At 33.8% G+C, this 17,788-nt stretch overlaps 1 protein-coding gene across 6 annotated transcripts in view; it reads right to left on the bottom strand.

The window, feature by feature from the left end:
- The window catches only part of LOC111051472 (PAX-interacting protein 1), a 140,416-nt gene that overhangs the window by 59,071 nt on the left and 63,557 nt on the right, over nt 1-17,788 (bottom strand). For 2 of the 6 annotated variants that reach the window (XM_039441277.1, XM_039441282.1), the window contains 5 exons: nt 14,210-14,377; nt 11,666-11,807; nt 10,688-10,812; nt 7,380-7,490; nt 1,450-1,575 (listed from right to left, as the gene is read on the bottom strand). In XM_039441277.1, coding sequence (XP_039297211.1) covers nt 1,450-1,575; nt 7,380-7,490; nt 10,688-10,812; nt 11,666-11,807; nt 14,210-14,377 — 672 coding nt within the window. The remainder of the gene's footprint in view (nt 1-1,449; nt 1,576-7,379; nt 7,491-10,687; nt 10,813-11,665; nt 11,808-14,209; nt 14,378-17,788) is intronic. The other 4 variants (XM_039441280.1, XM_039441283.1, XM_039441279.1 and 1 more) reach the window with 3 other exon arrangements.

Here is a 17,788-nt window from a genome sequence, read left to right as displayed (position 1 = left end):
AACAAAGTGTGAAAACCAAGGACAATATACATTATCCTTTTATATGTGGTTTGTGAGTTTCATGTCCACATCGGTCCAAAAGTGTGCTTAGGAGATAGAGGAAAATTGCCATGAATAGTTCCACAATTGATTAGTTCAGTAAATTATATTTTAAATAGGTACCGATCTCAAACATACCATATTCTTAAATCATCTACATACAAGTATTTAGCCAGTAGTACGCGGTAACTTAGCCATGGGTTTCCCAAGCGGTTATCTCACCAGAGGATGTAATCAAATTATTATTATTAGAAGCTAATTACAAACGAAACTGATCACTAGTTGATTTTAGACAAGCGGGGACCAAAGATTCAACGTGCCCTTCTGGAACACAGCAGGGTTCTGAAAAAATGTATTGGTCAGACCGGGCTCAAAACTGGGACCTAAGGGTATCTTTGCTGAGGATAATGCCCACATAAAGTCCAGGCCTGTGCGTGGGTGATGATGATAACATATAAGTGGACGATAGCTTTTCAAGTGATCATCCATCCAGCGGGACTAGGAGGGGAATGTCTCAAGTTATCTAAGTTGTAAGCCAGACTTATAAAGCCAGCAGCAACTAACAGACTTCACTGCCGATAGTCACTGCTTCACTGATACCATTGCAGTCCTTTTTATGCTCTCTTATGGGATACTGGACTCAAAAAATGGCATTGTACAATGTGTAAATAGAATCATGTCTTGTTCTAATGGAGGTGACTAATGGTGACTAGACTTACACCTTGTCTTTCCATTCATTACGGTCTCTTATTGTTTCAAGCTTAACGAACACAGGTGACCGTCATTGAAAAGAGTGGAATAAGGTACGCTATTGATGTGCTGTTAATGCATTTGATGTCTACAGCAAGTCGGTAGAATGAGTGCGCTATTCATAAGAGTTACATATTCATTTATAAACTAAGTGTCTCCAGCAAACTAGATTTGAAGTGTGGTGTTCTAGGAGCATAAAACGATCGCTGGAGCAGAAGTTGCCTGAATGGAAAAAAATTGTTTTATTACTGCTTAATTTTGTTACTGCATAAAGTGGGGGACGGGGCAGTGTTTCTTTCTTATTGAAGAGATAAATTACGAGAATCAACAAATTTTACTAAACCCTATAGTGGGATCAGAAAAGTGTACACTTGAAAGTTAATTTTATCATAATTTCACTCAAGTTAGAAACAGCAAAAGCGTGCAATAGATATCCCTCATTGTCAATTCAACCATGTAGTTTGATTCTGAGGTGTTCTTCAGATTGTTTGTTTTGGATTGCATCATTTATAAGTACACAAGTATGCAAAAAGGTTTCTGCTGACGCGAACGTTTCACACAGCTAGGAGAGCACAGTTCAATTGAAGATCCATGCTTTAACAAAATGATTAGGAGTCACGCAGATATTAGTTGGAGCTGTTTTTGTCTTGTAAGACTTGCCTGCGATGAGTGGCCTTGGCTTTGGCCTTGCCCTGCTTGCAGTCTGATGCTCAACATGTTGGCCAGTGCCGTTTTCGTCTTGGCATTAACCACTAAAGTTTGCTGCTGTGGCTGACCTTGAACTCCCTGCCCGTAAAAAACATCTATTACACTGTAAGCCACATTCACACGCTCAGGTCCGGCGCAAACAAAACGCTAACCCCAATTATATAAACCACCTTATGCAGACACCTCCACAAATATGTAATGCATCTCGTAGCCTTAATTTCAATGTTCCTTATTTTTATATTCAAGGATTAGAAGTCACATAACATTCGGAATTCGGCATTTTGAACTAGGTTGAACAATAGGTTGTGAGATCAAATCCCATTGCAATCAACATTTTCTATGTATTTTTAAAATAAGTATTACATTTAATTAATTGTTAATTAATAATGAAATTAATTCATTAATTCTCAATTTTTTTACATCTCAAGTAAAATTCATTGGTAACAGTTTTCGTTTTTAGCTACTGAATATGCAAAGTTTGAGACCAAATCCTGGATAGTTTGTACGTTGAAAAGAGAACACTTGATTGAGACAGCCCTGAATTGAGGGAATAGTACGTGGTTACTAGTTAGTTGATCTCCACCAACTGTCTGGTAGTCAAATCAACAAGTAGTACCTCTACCAAAAGGTTGAAATGTACAAAAATGGAAGGTAGCTACTATTGAATAATGGAAGTGGTGTCAAACTTAGTCAAAAAGTTTCTAAAAGGTTGATTGCAGACCTAATGTTATTTCAAATCGACAAATTCAATATCAAATTACTAATTTAAATATAACAGAGGACAATACTTAAATGATACTAGTCATAATTAATCTTGAACTCGCATTTTTTGTAATTTATCTTCCTAATATTGATTATATATGTTAACTGCAATCAAATGATGAAATTGACGCGAGCTTGACAAATTCAATTATTGTCACTATCTTTCAAAAAATAGTAATAATTTTGGCTTTTTGTCACTGGGAAGGTTAGAGCGTCCAGCATGCGTTAGGCTAAGGATAGGTTTGTAATGAAAGTGTTGAAAAAAAAAATCAATATTTACTAATATTCATGAACGAAAATGTATCAACTGAAATGGATATTCATCAACTGGATGATACTGGAAACTTTTGCGTTTCTAATCTCAAGATTAATGGTAGAAATTGATGCAATATTTAAAAAAGAATATATAAAAAACTTCAATACAAAATTCGATTCGAAACACAATTTTTTATTAGCAAATTAGTCGACACATACGTACTTTGGTCAATTAAATGGAAAAATGCAGTGGTGCCTCATTTTTTGGTGTTTCCTCAATTCAAACCTGTCACAATGAAGTCTACAGTGTTGAAAACACACATCACAGGGGTTGATTAAACCATATATTCCTAAGATCTATTGTGAAGCCTGGGTATGATTCAGTTTGGAAAAATGCATAAGTTATTTTTATAACCTGATATTAAATCGAATTAATTGGGAGCATATTTTTAACTCATGAATCTGGCTTTAATTTAGTGCAAGTTGAAAAAGTTCCATTCCCTTGCTGAGTGAAAGAGTTTGCTAATTATTGAAGGTTCTTTTACAAGGTTGTCAGAGGTTTTGAGTGTGACCAGAACTTTGGGACCATGTAAACTTTGCAACTACCAAGGAAAAATAGGTATTTTGCCACAAAGTCTGGGGTCTCCACGCGCGAGGTAATTAGCAAACAATAGTAAGTCCTTTTGACACGTTCTCACGCGTCTGTCACTCTATGAAAACCATTCATTGATTCATTTCTAGAATAGTTCGGAGTAGATAAACAATCTATTTTTATTACTCAATATCAACTATTAGATTCTAAAAACTACCAGAATTATCCATTTCTCTTCCATCCGAAAAGTTCTATAAACTTTCAATTGAACATTCTCATTTGCTGCTTATCTTATATCATTTTGAATAACGATCGTCCGCCATCCGTGAAATTGAATAAAGACTAGAAATTATTTTTTTCTCATTAAATTAGTGGAAATAATAATTTAATTTTAAAATATGAATTAATGAAATATATATAGAAAGTATACTGAACATCTATTTATATATAGGTGAATAGGTATGTGAGCCTGCAACTGAATTGCTAATTCTATGTGATCAACGCCTTCGTGTTGAACAACAATGTCCACATGTTGAAGACACATGATTTTACCTACGAAGAGCCTCACTTTCTAATGTCGGATCCCTTTAGTCGCGAAAGTTGTTAATAGCAGAAAGCGTTGGTCCCAAAGTTCCTAGCACCGGTTTTGAGTTTGTCTAAACGTAGTGGTTCGATAGTGGAAAAGAATATACATTTGTCTCAATTTCCCAACCTTATCTACCTAAACTAAGCTAACCCAACTAACATGCCACATACGTGTTCATTTGTGCCGGACCTCACACTTCCACTCAACATCAAATGGATCGCAATTTATCTTCTTCACATACAAACAACAGAATCTGGGGATTCAAATACTTCATACATTGTTCACACACTTCGGAAAGCACACAAATGAAGGTAGCCTATTTACAGACATGAATTTCACATAGAATAATACAAAATTATGGATAATTGTAACCCACAATTTCTAATTCGATCACATAGAGCAACAACCAATACCTCAAGACATTCACGATAAACTTCCGATCTAAAAACAAAAAATACTTGAAGTATTAATAAAATACTGTTCCGTTATTAACCTCAACTACATCAATCGCGGTAGGTTGTTTAATTTTTGTAGATGAAAAATAGAGTATTTAATTGGTACAATACATAATTTGCTTTAAAATTAATTAAAGTTAATACCTTTAACTTTAAAATTTAAAGGTATTGAAAAGGGATTTATAAATACTGGAACCCAAAATTTTATTAATTTTTTAGTAATTTATCCAGAAAAAGGTAATAAAAATGTATAGAAGCAGCAACATGCATAGCCACAGTTGCAAAGCATAACAAACATTTCATATATTTTTATTGCACCTTAGCCATCAAAATTTACTTTTTATGAAAAATGATATCGCTTTAAAATAACTAGACCCTAGATGACCTTACCTAACTTCCATGACAACAATAATTATATATAAATTATTTGGTGTTAGAGTACGAATAATTTGGTCTACATCATATGGCAGTCAAAACAATGCAAAGTCTAGCTCATTTGCCCACGTCAATCGATGATAGTGTGAGAAACATTGCCCAGTAAACTGTGATATGCGACATTCTCGGCACAAGTCTATGTCAGAATCTGGAATCGCATTCCTCATCTGCGATGAATTTGTACAATTGTGCATTATTGTTCTCTTTATAAAGTTCGGTCTTACAGTTTACGATAAACAAATTTTCAACTGGTGAAATAAAATTATACGATTTTCATTATTGATTTGAGCTACATCAATGTAGTTTCTACTAGCCTATTGCATTTTTAATGTACTAGAAACTAGTATATACTACATAATTGATTCATCAGTATTTGGCTTTAGTTAATGGATAGGCAAAAAGCATGAGTTGAAAATTCAAATATTTTGTACTTTTCAATCTAAGATTTTAAGAAAGCTGGCTTTGATCATCTTGAATTTTATTATTTTTTTACGCAAATTTGAAGATTACGTTATTTTTTACGCAGTTATTAGGATAATGGTATTTAGTTTGTAAATTTTTCTATTCGATTTGTCAAATACATTGTATTATAGTATTAAAAATTCGTAATTTACGCTTAAACTAAAATTGACTTAATGGTACTTCAATATTGGAACAGTTGGAGAAAGCATGATTTATTACAAAACAAAGATCTTTTGAATTCGAAATTGAGCACGAGCATATCACTTTTGTAGGCTGAGCAGATTTACAACTGTACCATTCCCAAATTATGAAATAATGAAGCAATGTTAATAACACCAACCTTTACCAATCAGTATTTGGCAAAACCATATGAAATTTTTCATCCAACACGACGTATTATGTGTATGCTTGAAGCAATATTACTAGAGTAGAATGTAATGGTTCCATGATGATAGAGAAGTGCATTGAACAATTAATTGAAACTAACCTCATTGGAATGATGCCCTAAATAATAGAATAAGTCGATCTTTATCAAATAATCTTGCCTTCAATGAACAGGTACGCAATCGCCACGCTTCTTGACACATTAAAAATTGAGTAGATTTGAAATATTATAGTTACGTGTATTGAGCGACCGCCTACTAAGTGATGGGTATGTTGTTTGAAAGAACAAGAGAGGAAGGGGCACTCGATAAAAGGCTAGTATCATGTGTCGACGCACAGAATACAATACATTGAGATCTGTAACTACAATTCAGTCATTGATATTATTTAACAGTTTTCAGCTTCAATCAGTTCAAATTCATCTGTATTTTTCACCGTGAATTGATTCAAATAGTGTTTTACGAAAACTCAAAAGATTTCAGCTATTAACCTGAATCAAGAACTTCATGATATTGACAATAAAATAATAAGAGAGATCAGTGAAAGACAAATTAATCAATATTATTTTGAAGACAACCGTTTCTGTTGGAAATTGAGGTAATTAATATTAGGAGATGGAAACTAACGAATGAGCCTATGTGATTGAGAGTTCGATTGCAAGATCAAATTCTGGAATTAGTAACTTACAGTATTTATGGCTGGGCTATCCTCCTCTCAATACCAACCATTTTGTATCCGATAGTACTTCTACCGTACAAGCTGTTCAAGATTGATATTGATATTGATTTAGATGGAACCTAATTACTTCAAGTTATTGTATTGCATCCATACTTGGAGGGGTTAGCCCACTTATTGATAGCTTGTCCTCTTCCTCTTACTGTTCTCCTTAACAATTGTAGCATTATTTAAAAAGCGCGCCATTTTCCGTTGGCACAGGTGTTTACAAACAACTGATAGTCAAAATTTAATTAGTGTAATAAGCGGCAGGAATATAGAAAATGCAATACTAATTTGTAAATTATATCAATTGACAAATTATTTATTTATGATCAGTTTTGGAAAATCAAATTCTCTACACAAATAGTAAATTAATGGAAACCAAGAGGACAGAGATCAAGATGGAGGCTATTCAGTTTCAGGTTGTTCTAGTTCTTGAAATGTAGAAAGGCTGTGTTTGTTTTGTATTGAGTGAAGTACATTTAAATAAAAAGTGAGTGTTTATTTCAATGAACAGTTATACCAATGCTGACTCTAATTATTATGAAATTATTTAGATGCTGTGTCCTAGGAGAAAGGGGTAAACATTTTATCCTTTCGATTGTGGTATGTTCAAGAATGAACAGCCAGGTAAGGAAAATGAGGAATGTTATACAATTAACCCTTCATTGGGTAGACGGCCGCTCAGAAGACGTAGCCTGCGAAAAATCTATATGGAACTTATTGGGACCTCTATTGGGAATTATTTATACTTAGGGGATCCAAATACCAACGCCTTTTATCAAATCTCTTCCAATCTAGTTATAGTTCTGCAATGTAGTAGTTCTCACTACAACAAACTAATTTTAAGTTCACTCAAACCTTAGCGATGTCGAAAATTTGGAAATGAAATAAAATTAAAAACAATTATACAACGAAATTTTAAAAATAAATAATGGAATATGATGACAATAGGCCCAAGACATGATGGTATTGCATCTATAGACGGTCAGCGTGTATTCTTTTGAACAATTCATATGCTCTTCATCAGGTAGAAATCATAGAGTAAAAGAAAAAACAAATTTAATAAAATTTTGTAAACAAAAAGGAAAGAAAAGTAAACTCAAGACAAAATAGTTTGTAAATGAAAGAAATGTCAGCTACAAATTTTCAGAGAAAGAAGAAAATCAAATTTCTGTAACCTGGTTAATAGAATCAATTAATCAAGTAATGCAAGTATGGACTTGTGAATTACCGGAAAGTTATCCTGTACTATTTGATTGGTTTGTTGTTCATGGCTCTCTTGGGGACCAATGGATGAAGTTTGAGAGACCCCCGGCGTTTGGACAGTTGGAGCAGAGATCTCCTAATTCAAGTCAAAAAGCATTAATGTCATGAGTCATAATGTCACCATACTTTGATTACACTTCACAATGATAATCAATCAATCAATCAGAAAGAGATCTACGAGGGCAATGTTACAAATACATAATCGGTCACAAGCTGGACATCACAAATTCATTAAAAACCAAATAAACTTGAAAATTCAGCTCACTCTATTTGGAATGACAACAAGATTACTTGGAATAATACAGTTTGATTTAGATCAATAATGATACAATAACAAAATTCCATATATAATACGAATCTTGAAAGAAATTGATGATAAAAATAATTGAACGTTTCAAAAAATTGAGTAAATTCTTAATAAACAGAGTGGGTGAAAATTCCGAGATCATCTCATACACAAAAGTGATTTGACGGTAAGTATGATTGGGGATCCTACTCAAATTGCAAAAACTACTTTACAAAGGCTTTAAAAATCTGGTCCGCCATCTTGGATCCGCCATTTTGAATGCAAATTGATTTTTTTAAATAGGAAGGTGGTCATGCGATACATGATTTCGATACGGAATTTTAAGAAAAAAATGAATGGCGAAAACCGTATATCGATATCTCAAACCGTTTCAAAGATATTCACATTATTAATCAACACCATTCAAAGCAGAAAGGAGAGAAAAAAGTATGAGAACGGCTTAGTATCTCATAAAGAAATGTAATTCCAAGATGCATGTGATTGGGGATCCTACTCAAATTGAAAATACTACTTTACTATGAATGTAGAAATCTAGTCCGCCATCTTGGATACGCCATTTTGAATGCAACTTTATATTTTTTTAAATAGGAAGGTCGTCTTGCGAAACATGATTTCGATACGGAATTTCAAGAAAAAATTAATGGCGAAAACCGCATATCAATATCTCAAACTGTTTTGAAGATATTCACATTATTAAATAATCAATACCATGCAAATCAGAAATGTGAAGGTGAATATGTTTTCTAAGGGGTTTATATTCAAAAAACTAAAGGGGAGAATAGTTAATTATAACATTTAAATTGCAATTAAAAGGTACAAACTTGTTTCTCTTAAAATAGTAAAGAAGTAAAACTACAATTCAAATCAATTCTTTCTGTATAAACAATTTTTCCTTTAAAAAGAAAAATTTTAAGAACAATACAGCACATGAGTGGTATTGATTAATATCTTCTGAACGGTTTGAGATATCGATGTGCGGTTTCCACCATTCATTTTTTCTTGAAATTCCGTATCGTACTGTATCGCATGACGACCTTCCTATTTGAAAAAAATCAAGTTGCATTCAAAATGGCGGAAAAGATTTTTAAAGTCATTGTAAAGTTTTGCAATTTTAGTAGGATCCCCAATCATACCAACCATCAAATTACCTTTGTGTATGAGATATTAAGCCGTTCTCGGACTTTTCACCCACTCTGTATAAAAAACAAGAGAATTTTCTAAGTTTCAATGGTTTTGAGAAGCGGGCATGCATGAATATGCAATGTCATGACAATGATTTACGACACAGCCCAATCATTCATGCTCCCAATGCACACATTTCAATCAAGGAGATCAAAATGAAAATAACTTATGTTCTATTATGCAAATAAATATTTATGCAAAAATAAATATGAGGAATTAAAGAGAATTTCATTGATATTATTTAGTGATGATGGTAGGACAACAACGCTTCACACAGCTTATGGAATCCTAAATAATGTTTGAGGATAGCTGGGAATGGGAATAACTAGAAGCGATGCTCAATACAAGAAAGAATGCACATTACTTTCGCAATCAACTGTATTACAGGAACAAATCTATCACTTAGTTATAGCAAGCAGATGGAAGAAATTGACAAAATATTGTCAACCTGCATTAAAACATAGTTGAGAATCTGCAACTGAATTTGAAATTTAATGTTGATATTAAAAATAAATATAAGGGAGACTGATCGAATTTTTATAGGTAGGCCTTTTTTAAAAGATGTCACTTTTTAAAATAAATTATTATCCAAAACATAAAATATGAGGAATTTCAATAAAAAATCTGTTCAGGAATAAATAACTTTCAGCATTAAAATCTGAGTCAAACCCCTAATCCGTACAGAATGACTAAATCAATTTGTAACATTCTGAAGCTTGCATAAAATACTGTAGTGCATTTCATTAATAACGCGCCCTGGTTTAGATGCTAAGTAAATAAGGGTAAATAGGGCTACCTAGTGAAATGCACTAGAGAAACAATTAGAAAAAACTGATTTGAATATTTTACCAAATAAATTTACAAAATATTAATAGTATTGAAACATTATTTTCTTGTTAGTCTGGTCTTCTTTATACTTACACAATATTAAATTTTCATCAAATTTATGTTACTACAGGGAGCTCTTAATAACTTAACTATACAATAATGTGAAGAGCATAATGAAAATGAGCTACTTGGTGTTGATTGAAATATTAAAGTAACTTGTATTCAATTCTCATTCATTCAAAGTTAACAGCATAGAAGTTTATATTCATTCTACCTACAACTTGGGACTCTGAATTCACTCTTTTTCAACTCAAACTAAATGGGATACTAGTTTTTCATCAGGGCCTTCTGCAAGATTCCATCTACCTTCATCTTTATTCACAATTACAAGAAAGTATAGCAATAATGAAGAAATTACATTGAAGGTATTTTACACAAGAGCTTGAATTTCCCCACATAAATAAAATCTGTGTGTGGGTGATATCTGAGTTAAAAATATTTACATCAAGAACTAGATAGTTAAAATAAAAATGTTCAACGAACTTTGGGCTATATACGACGAGGTATATACCCTTGGGTCTCCCCACCATTCAAACCCTACGCTAATAATAATAATAACGAAGAAGAAGTGTGAAAGAGCTAGACTCAATTCAATATAAGAAAGCTGTACAAAATGTTAGGATAAAATTACAGTAAAACAGTTTAAATTTTACACGAATAATCAATAAAGCGTATTTCTGTGATATGAATATGAATCCAGATCATTCATATCACAATAGGCTATGAAGCGTGGATGAGATGATTAGCAGTCTTCCTTTTAGTGAACTTGAGTTTATAGGTGTCAAGGATTAGGGATTGCATATGCTTCCAGGAGTTGGGTATGCTTCTAAAGGAATATGATAAATATAACAGGTTTTACATTTATATACTAAAATAAGTGGATTGGAAGATTTTACCTGGTTGGCATAGAGCATGGTGGCAGGTCTTGCCATCTGCTTGATCTGCTGGAGGCGTTGAATTTGCGCATGTTGTTGACGCAGCTTCAGCTGAGCTAGCTGTTGTTGTTGTTGCTGCTGACTAGCTGAAATTCAAATTGCAGTACAATACTCAATTTATTTGAAACTCAAATCAAGTATTGAATTGAAGCAAGAATATCAATCGACCTTCTAGATTTGAAAAAAACAATTATAATAATCTGGAGCCGCACGCTCCATCCAAGTTTAAACGGAACTGGATCAGTTGATGGTTGAAATTAGAAATCTTCTTCTTTTTCAAACACTTTTGCCGTAAAGCGAAAGCAAATGGTTTTGCGGGTTCCTTCAACCATTCTCTAAACAGACACATATTATAACTTTTCAATAAATAAACTTTATTCGATCCTGTGCCATTCTTTATACTTCAATCATTGTTTTTCCTCTTCCAGCAGCTACACTTTCTACATACTGATCCAATTCCAGTCGTGGTCATCCCTTGCCTCGTCTTCCTTCCGGTCTTGCCTCCATGACCAGCCTTGCCTTTCGTCCATCCTAGCTACCATCCTGGCCATACCATCCCAAGGTTTTCCGTTAAACAGTTGTAATCAGTTCCTCCTGTTTTAATGCTTCTCTGATCACACAATTCCTCACTTGTCTCTTTTGGTTTTTCCAACCACCCTCCATTGGTATACCATTTCTGAGTAGGTAATTCTACTCTTGTGTTTTTCTATCATTGTGAGGCATTCTGTTCCATAGAGTAAGACTGGTTTGAATATTGACTAGTAAAATTCGGAATGTAACCCATTATAATAAATTAACTATAGATTGATTCAATCCTGGATTAAGTTAAGCTTGGATTAAATTGCTATTGAGCTTAAAAAGCTCACATTCAAGATTCGGAATGCTGATCTATGTCGATAGACTGACTTGTTGATTTGAAACTAGCATTCTTCTACTTACCTATAACGGAAGGTGACTCTTGCCATTGCCCAGCTGCAGTGTTGGTGGCAGGACTTGGTGTACCACTGGCCACTACTGATGTGACTACTGCTTGCTGCTGTGGTGATCTCAGCTGCTGTCCTTGCTCACCTTGCAACAGCACCTACAAAACACAACACTTCAATACTTTATCTTTACAACACTCTATCTTTTTCACAGTAAACTACATGTATATTTTTATCACTATGTAGTTTATCAGAATATTTTGTTATTCGTGAGTCCCGAAGGTGATGGTTCATACAACCATATATATTGATATGTGATGGTTGTGACTTGTGTTGGACCACGTTTTAATACCTGCTATTTATCAATTGCTGCTGATTATTACTATTTGCCAATCTTGTCGTATTTTTTTTTAGAAAAATATTATTTTGACTATTATTATTATTTTTGAAATATCACGACTGTTTTTAATTTTATTGTATTTTGACGTTTGTTACAACACTTTGTGTTTCAAGACAATGAAGGATTATTGATTGAACATCAGATTTTGATCAGGCACGCAACCAAGCAGGGAAACAGGTGTTTGCACCTGTAAAAATATTATTTTTCTGGATTACACTAAAATTGAAATATTTAAAAAACATAAAAATATTCTTCCTTTTAGATGTATGCATGTGTTGAAAGTTCTATCCCTGTTTTATAAAATGAGTGGGGATAGATATTTTATGGGAAATACTGGACAATACAGTTTGGTTACACGGCAAACTATACCACGAATGCTGGTGCGACTTCCCAAACCCAACTGTACCACCTTTCAAAGATGTTTCATTTTTCTGGGACCAAAATTCTATAATATCCTTCTTGAGGAAATAAGGAAGCTGAAAATTTGCGAACAATTCATCCGTAAAACGAAGTGTTGGCTATGGCTTCATTCACCTTTGGAAATTGAAAACTTCTTCAGAGTGGTAAGCTAAGTAAATAAATTGTCATAAAACCTAAACATTTGTTTTCTTCTTCTCTCTTCTGTCTTAAATCCTCTTTTCTGGCTTCCTCCGTACTGTTCACATGAAGTTTATATCACTATGAGATATGTGTCATAAGGGGAATGCTCTGATGTGTCAATTGTCGAATATTGATGACTGTGTGAATGCGTGTGTGTATGTGTCTTATATTTTTCATATGTCCCATTATTCAAACTCCTATTCACGGACAAGGGCGTCGCAGAAGCTCTTTTGTGAATAGTATTTTTGTTTGCATCGGTTATCACATAAAATATTAAGGCTCATTTCCATCATCAGTTACATCATTACAAAATGTTGATATGAGTTGTGTACTTATAAGTTCAAAGTTAATTTTCACTGTATTATTGATACATTATGATATAGTGCCAAATTAACCTTTCTGAAGTGCCTGGTATCTTTAAATTTTTAGTTATAGGTATCTGATGAGATGTTTTGTATTCTGTTTTATTGCTGATGTAAACAATAAAACTTGAAAACTTGAAACTTGAAATATTGGTTGCAGGGGAGATGTTTGCACAGTTTAGTAATTTTTTGCACAAAAATAGGGTGACGAAAGAACTTTGAAATACCAGTTTAATGTGAAAATTTTATTAATTTCACCTTGATTATTGGAACTTGATAACCATAGACATTTTTTGGAATTCAAGTTGCTATATTGAGAAACTGACAGTGCCTTTATTGTATTCTGATTATTGTTTCAACTTTTGTTAAACAGCCAATGTTATGTAAATCCAAAAATAAAATGACAATAATTATTATAATTAAATAATATTTTCCACATATGTATGTAATGACAAAATTCAAACTAGACGGAAAAACACATCCCGTCAACAAACAACGTCATCCCGTTATGAAGGGAATGTTATATTAATAGTCTGTATTCAAACATATCCTCTGTTTATCATGCAAAAATAGGGCTCAAGTAGTATTTTCTTGAGAGAAGATAAATTACACAAAAAGCGTGAATAAATAGTTATTGTTAAAAGTATTGTAATAAGACAGAATCTTTTAATCTGATAATTTGGGTAAAAAATTATTTTAAGATGACACATATAATATAGCATGTTAATTGCTACAGCAATTTGTGAAAACGTCACAACAGTAGAGTATGAGGGAGATTTCACACCATGCCGGACACGACACAATTAGACAAAAAAAAATCCGCACTACGCATATACGGATGCGATTGGTGTGACATGTGTCTCACCTACTCCAATGCTAAAGCCTTTCCACCCGGTCAGGGCGGTCATTATGTCCGTTCGTGTCCGGCTTGCTGTGACATCACCCTTATTTCAATGTTGAACCAATTTTAACGCTAGCTGTAATTACGTTGAAGATAGCAGTCTTCACTGGACCCCAGCGTAAGATAGTGTGTGGTAGTGCACCATCTTGCATGAATAACATTCCGTTGTTGGTATTCCTCATCAATTATTATTATCGATTGGAGTGGACAGTATTTTTCTTTTATAAGGTGTAAAATGCAAAAAAGCACATAGCGGCAGCTCACTTTTAGATAGATAGGAATTGAGTGAATACTGACTTGTTGCCTGAGCTGAGAATTGTGCGGAATGAATATCTGGTGATGCTGCTGCCGATGCTGGACCCACTGCACAGGTTGAGCCACCGGTTGAGCCACACAACCACGGCTGCTGATTACAGCTACTTGGGCTGCAGTACCCCCCTGCCGAATACGACCACTTTGCTGCGCCTAAACCATTCAACCAATTCAACAATCACAAATTGCTTCGTATAATTTTTTTACTCAACAACACTTTATGGAGACCAATCAATTCTACAGATGAAAAGAAATGAGAGATTGCATATGTTCAAATGCTAGAGTGATTCACTTTAGGCGAATCTCGTTCACAGCGATGAGGCATGTTACATGTTCCATGTAAGTGGTAAAGTGAATCGATTTAATTTTCATATATGGACACCCCGATAACCCTCATCAAACAGTGGAGCATGAACGAGATTCGCCTAAGTTAACAGTTTGGTGCATTTTCACAAACCATGGTGTATGACCCCTACTTTTTTGTAGATGTCGTCCTAGTCTCAAAATGAATGCACACAGAACACATATAATACATCAACAAAAACTTGAATCTTCCGTGAGTATTTGGTGTGAAATTGGTTTATGTGCACCTTTTTTAAAAAGGAAAACGATTGTTTCAAATTGGGACATTCATTTTGAATTACAATGTAAAACAATTATTGAACATTTAATTTGTACAACAATTATTAACAATCGAATAACTTGAAAGATTATTACAAAGCTGATTAAAAATATTAAGTATAATATAGTTAGGTTACTGTATACTTAATTCAATTAGGCAAGATGTATCTCTTGTATGCATCACAATGTTCACACTCATGCTTAATCATACATGGAGTATTATTAGTCCAGTCAATGTAGCCATAAAAAAGGGGGAGTGCTTGCAATTTATATTGTGGTTCTGATTTTTCAATATATTATTTGGATACATGAGGGAAGTCCAGAACCAATATCTTCATGCAAAATTTCCTTGTGCTAGATACAGAGTGGCCCAACAACCTCGTATTTTCGGTTCATTTTCCAGGTTTCAGCTATTTCTGCCAAATCCAGTAATCGGACAGAAAATGTGCTTTCGCCTTTTATTTAGATTATAAAATGAGATCATTCGGAACTTTCTATTACCAATGAGTAAAATTTAAAGAAAAATCAATTCTGATGAACTTTAGTTTTTTAGAACAATATCTTCCGATTATTACCATTTAGATGTATAATTCAAAATCCCTCTGGGTGTATTTTTGTGCTCTACAATCTGAGATCAGGTAGAGCGCTCTATTTCATATAGATTTCCAGGTACACCTGACAACAATGCTCCTTGTATTGTGAAAACACCTAATTTTCAGCTTTAACCATTATCACAAACTACATTGCCCTCACATTGATATTCCGCACAATGATATAAGTTCATGAGATTATGTTCTATGAGAATCACCCGTTAGATGCAATTCATTTCAGTATTTCCTAGTGGAGAGGCGCGCATTAGGACAACTCAAGGATCACAATTTCAAACACATAACTTTTGACACAATGCTCAGATTTCATCGTACTACAACACTCCATTCTTCTCGGCTCGTCAAGGCGGTCAAAAATCATGCATCAAAAGTCAAATTCGGTCAAAAAATTGAAAATTTATTGTTGAGTGCACTCAAGCCCATATTCCAATACAAAAAATGGCCATGGTTTTATTTTAATTTTTCGACCGAATTTTACATCTAAATGATAACAAGCGGAAGATATTGTTGATCAAAAACTAGAATTCATCAGAATTGATTTTTCTTTACATTTTACTCATTTTTGAAAAATCATAGCTCAGTACTCATTGGAGATAGAGAGTTCCGAATGATCTCATTTTATTCATAATTTTATAATGTAAAAAAGGCAAAAGCACATTTTTCTGTCCGATTACTGGATTTGGCAGAAATAGCTGAAAACTGGAAAATGAACCGAAAATACGAGGTTTTTGGGCAACTCTGTATCTAGCACAAGGAAATTTTGCATGAAGATATTGGTTCTGGACTTCTCTCATGTATCCAAATAATATATACAAAAATCAGAACTTACAGTCTAATCAAAATTACAGTCGTAATCAGTCGCTCGAGACGAACGGTTATCCAAGGAGCTCCGATAAGAAAAGACGACCTGTTATTCTGCTCGGTACTAACCAAAGTCTTATTTTATTCTCATTTACTAAGTGGATTAGAGATGGGGCAGTGCCATTATTGTAATAGTTCATTGCCAGCTTCAGGGTGATTTTGTTATATGTTCGTGATGTGAAAACAAGTATTATTTCAGATGTAGCTTAAAGGAGACAACCTATCCCAGATTGTCGGAAAAAGAACAGAAGAAGTGGCGGTGTTTCCATGTCTGCAAGAGTTCTAAAGCAACTTCAGGTAACTCTTCACCATGTCCCGACCCTTAAGGCTAAAATTACAAACATTGAATACGTTGTCACATCTGTTCAGTAAGTCAGGACTTCTTATCCACCAAGTATGATCAGTTACTAAGTGAAATTAAAGAGATAATTAAAGAGACTGACTACTGATATTCCGAACCTAAAAACACAACTCTCTCAAAAGGACGCTATTATCAACGATATGGAGACACAAATAAATGAATTTGATCAATACGGCAGATTGAATAATTTAGAAATTCACTGTCTTGAAGTATCTGAGAGATCTCCGATGGAGGATTTGAAATTGGCATGGATATTTAAGTGAGTGATGTTAGTGCGGTTCATAGACTTCCTGTTCGCAAAGCCAAAGATCAAACGGTCGGAAAATCAAACGAAATACAGCCTGTACTAATAGTACAATTCGTCTCAAAAATAACCCGTTCCAATTGGCTCAGTAAAGGCCGTGCTGCAAAATTGACAAAGTGCTAGGAAATCCTTCTGATAATAAGATCTTCTTCAATGGAAATCTGATACCTTATAATAAAAAAACTGTTTATGCAAGTAAAACGTAAAGCTAGACTCCTGGATTACAAATATGTTTGGACATCGCATGGAAAATCCTTGTAAGAAAATAAGAGAGGGTGAATATTTTGCGCATGAAATGTTTATCAGATTTGGAAAACATTTTTTAGGCTAATGATTTGATTGGACCATAGTCTAATGACATTCATTGCAAATTTTATTTTAATCAGCTTATGTCATTCAATAATAACAGTTCTAATAATAATTCACTTTTTCGTTTTTCAATAATAAAGATAATAATTTATTACTGACAATTTCTGACAACTATGGTTGAGGAAGACTTTAATGTTGAAGAAATCATTTTGCCTTGCAAATAATTTCTGACAGTTGATAACAGGCTTGCAGATCTGTGTGATTGTTTGCCTCCTGTCAATTAATCGAGACAGGCTAACTCTCCATTAAAACTTATTTATCTCAATATCAGGTCTTTGAGACAGAATTTCGACGAACTAACCTTGGCCTGGCTACAAATCCGTTTACAAATGTAGTTCAAATAGATTCAACACGGCCTTGCAGCTTTTATCAAAGCAGATATTTTCTTCATTCAACAATCAGTTACGGTACTAGTAACGTAGCAAATCTGGAGTATATTT

The sequence above is a fragment of the Nilaparvata lugens genome, chromosome X (assembly GCF_014356525.2).
Source record: "Nilaparvata lugens isolate BPH chromosome X, ASM1435652v1, whole genome shotgun sequence".
NCBI lineage: Eukaryota > Metazoa > Arthropoda > Insecta > Hemiptera > Delphacidae > Nilaparvata > Nilaparvata lugens.
The sequence above is the reverse complement of the archived record's forward strand: the minus strand, read 5'-3'. Positions and strand labels throughout refer to the sequence as shown.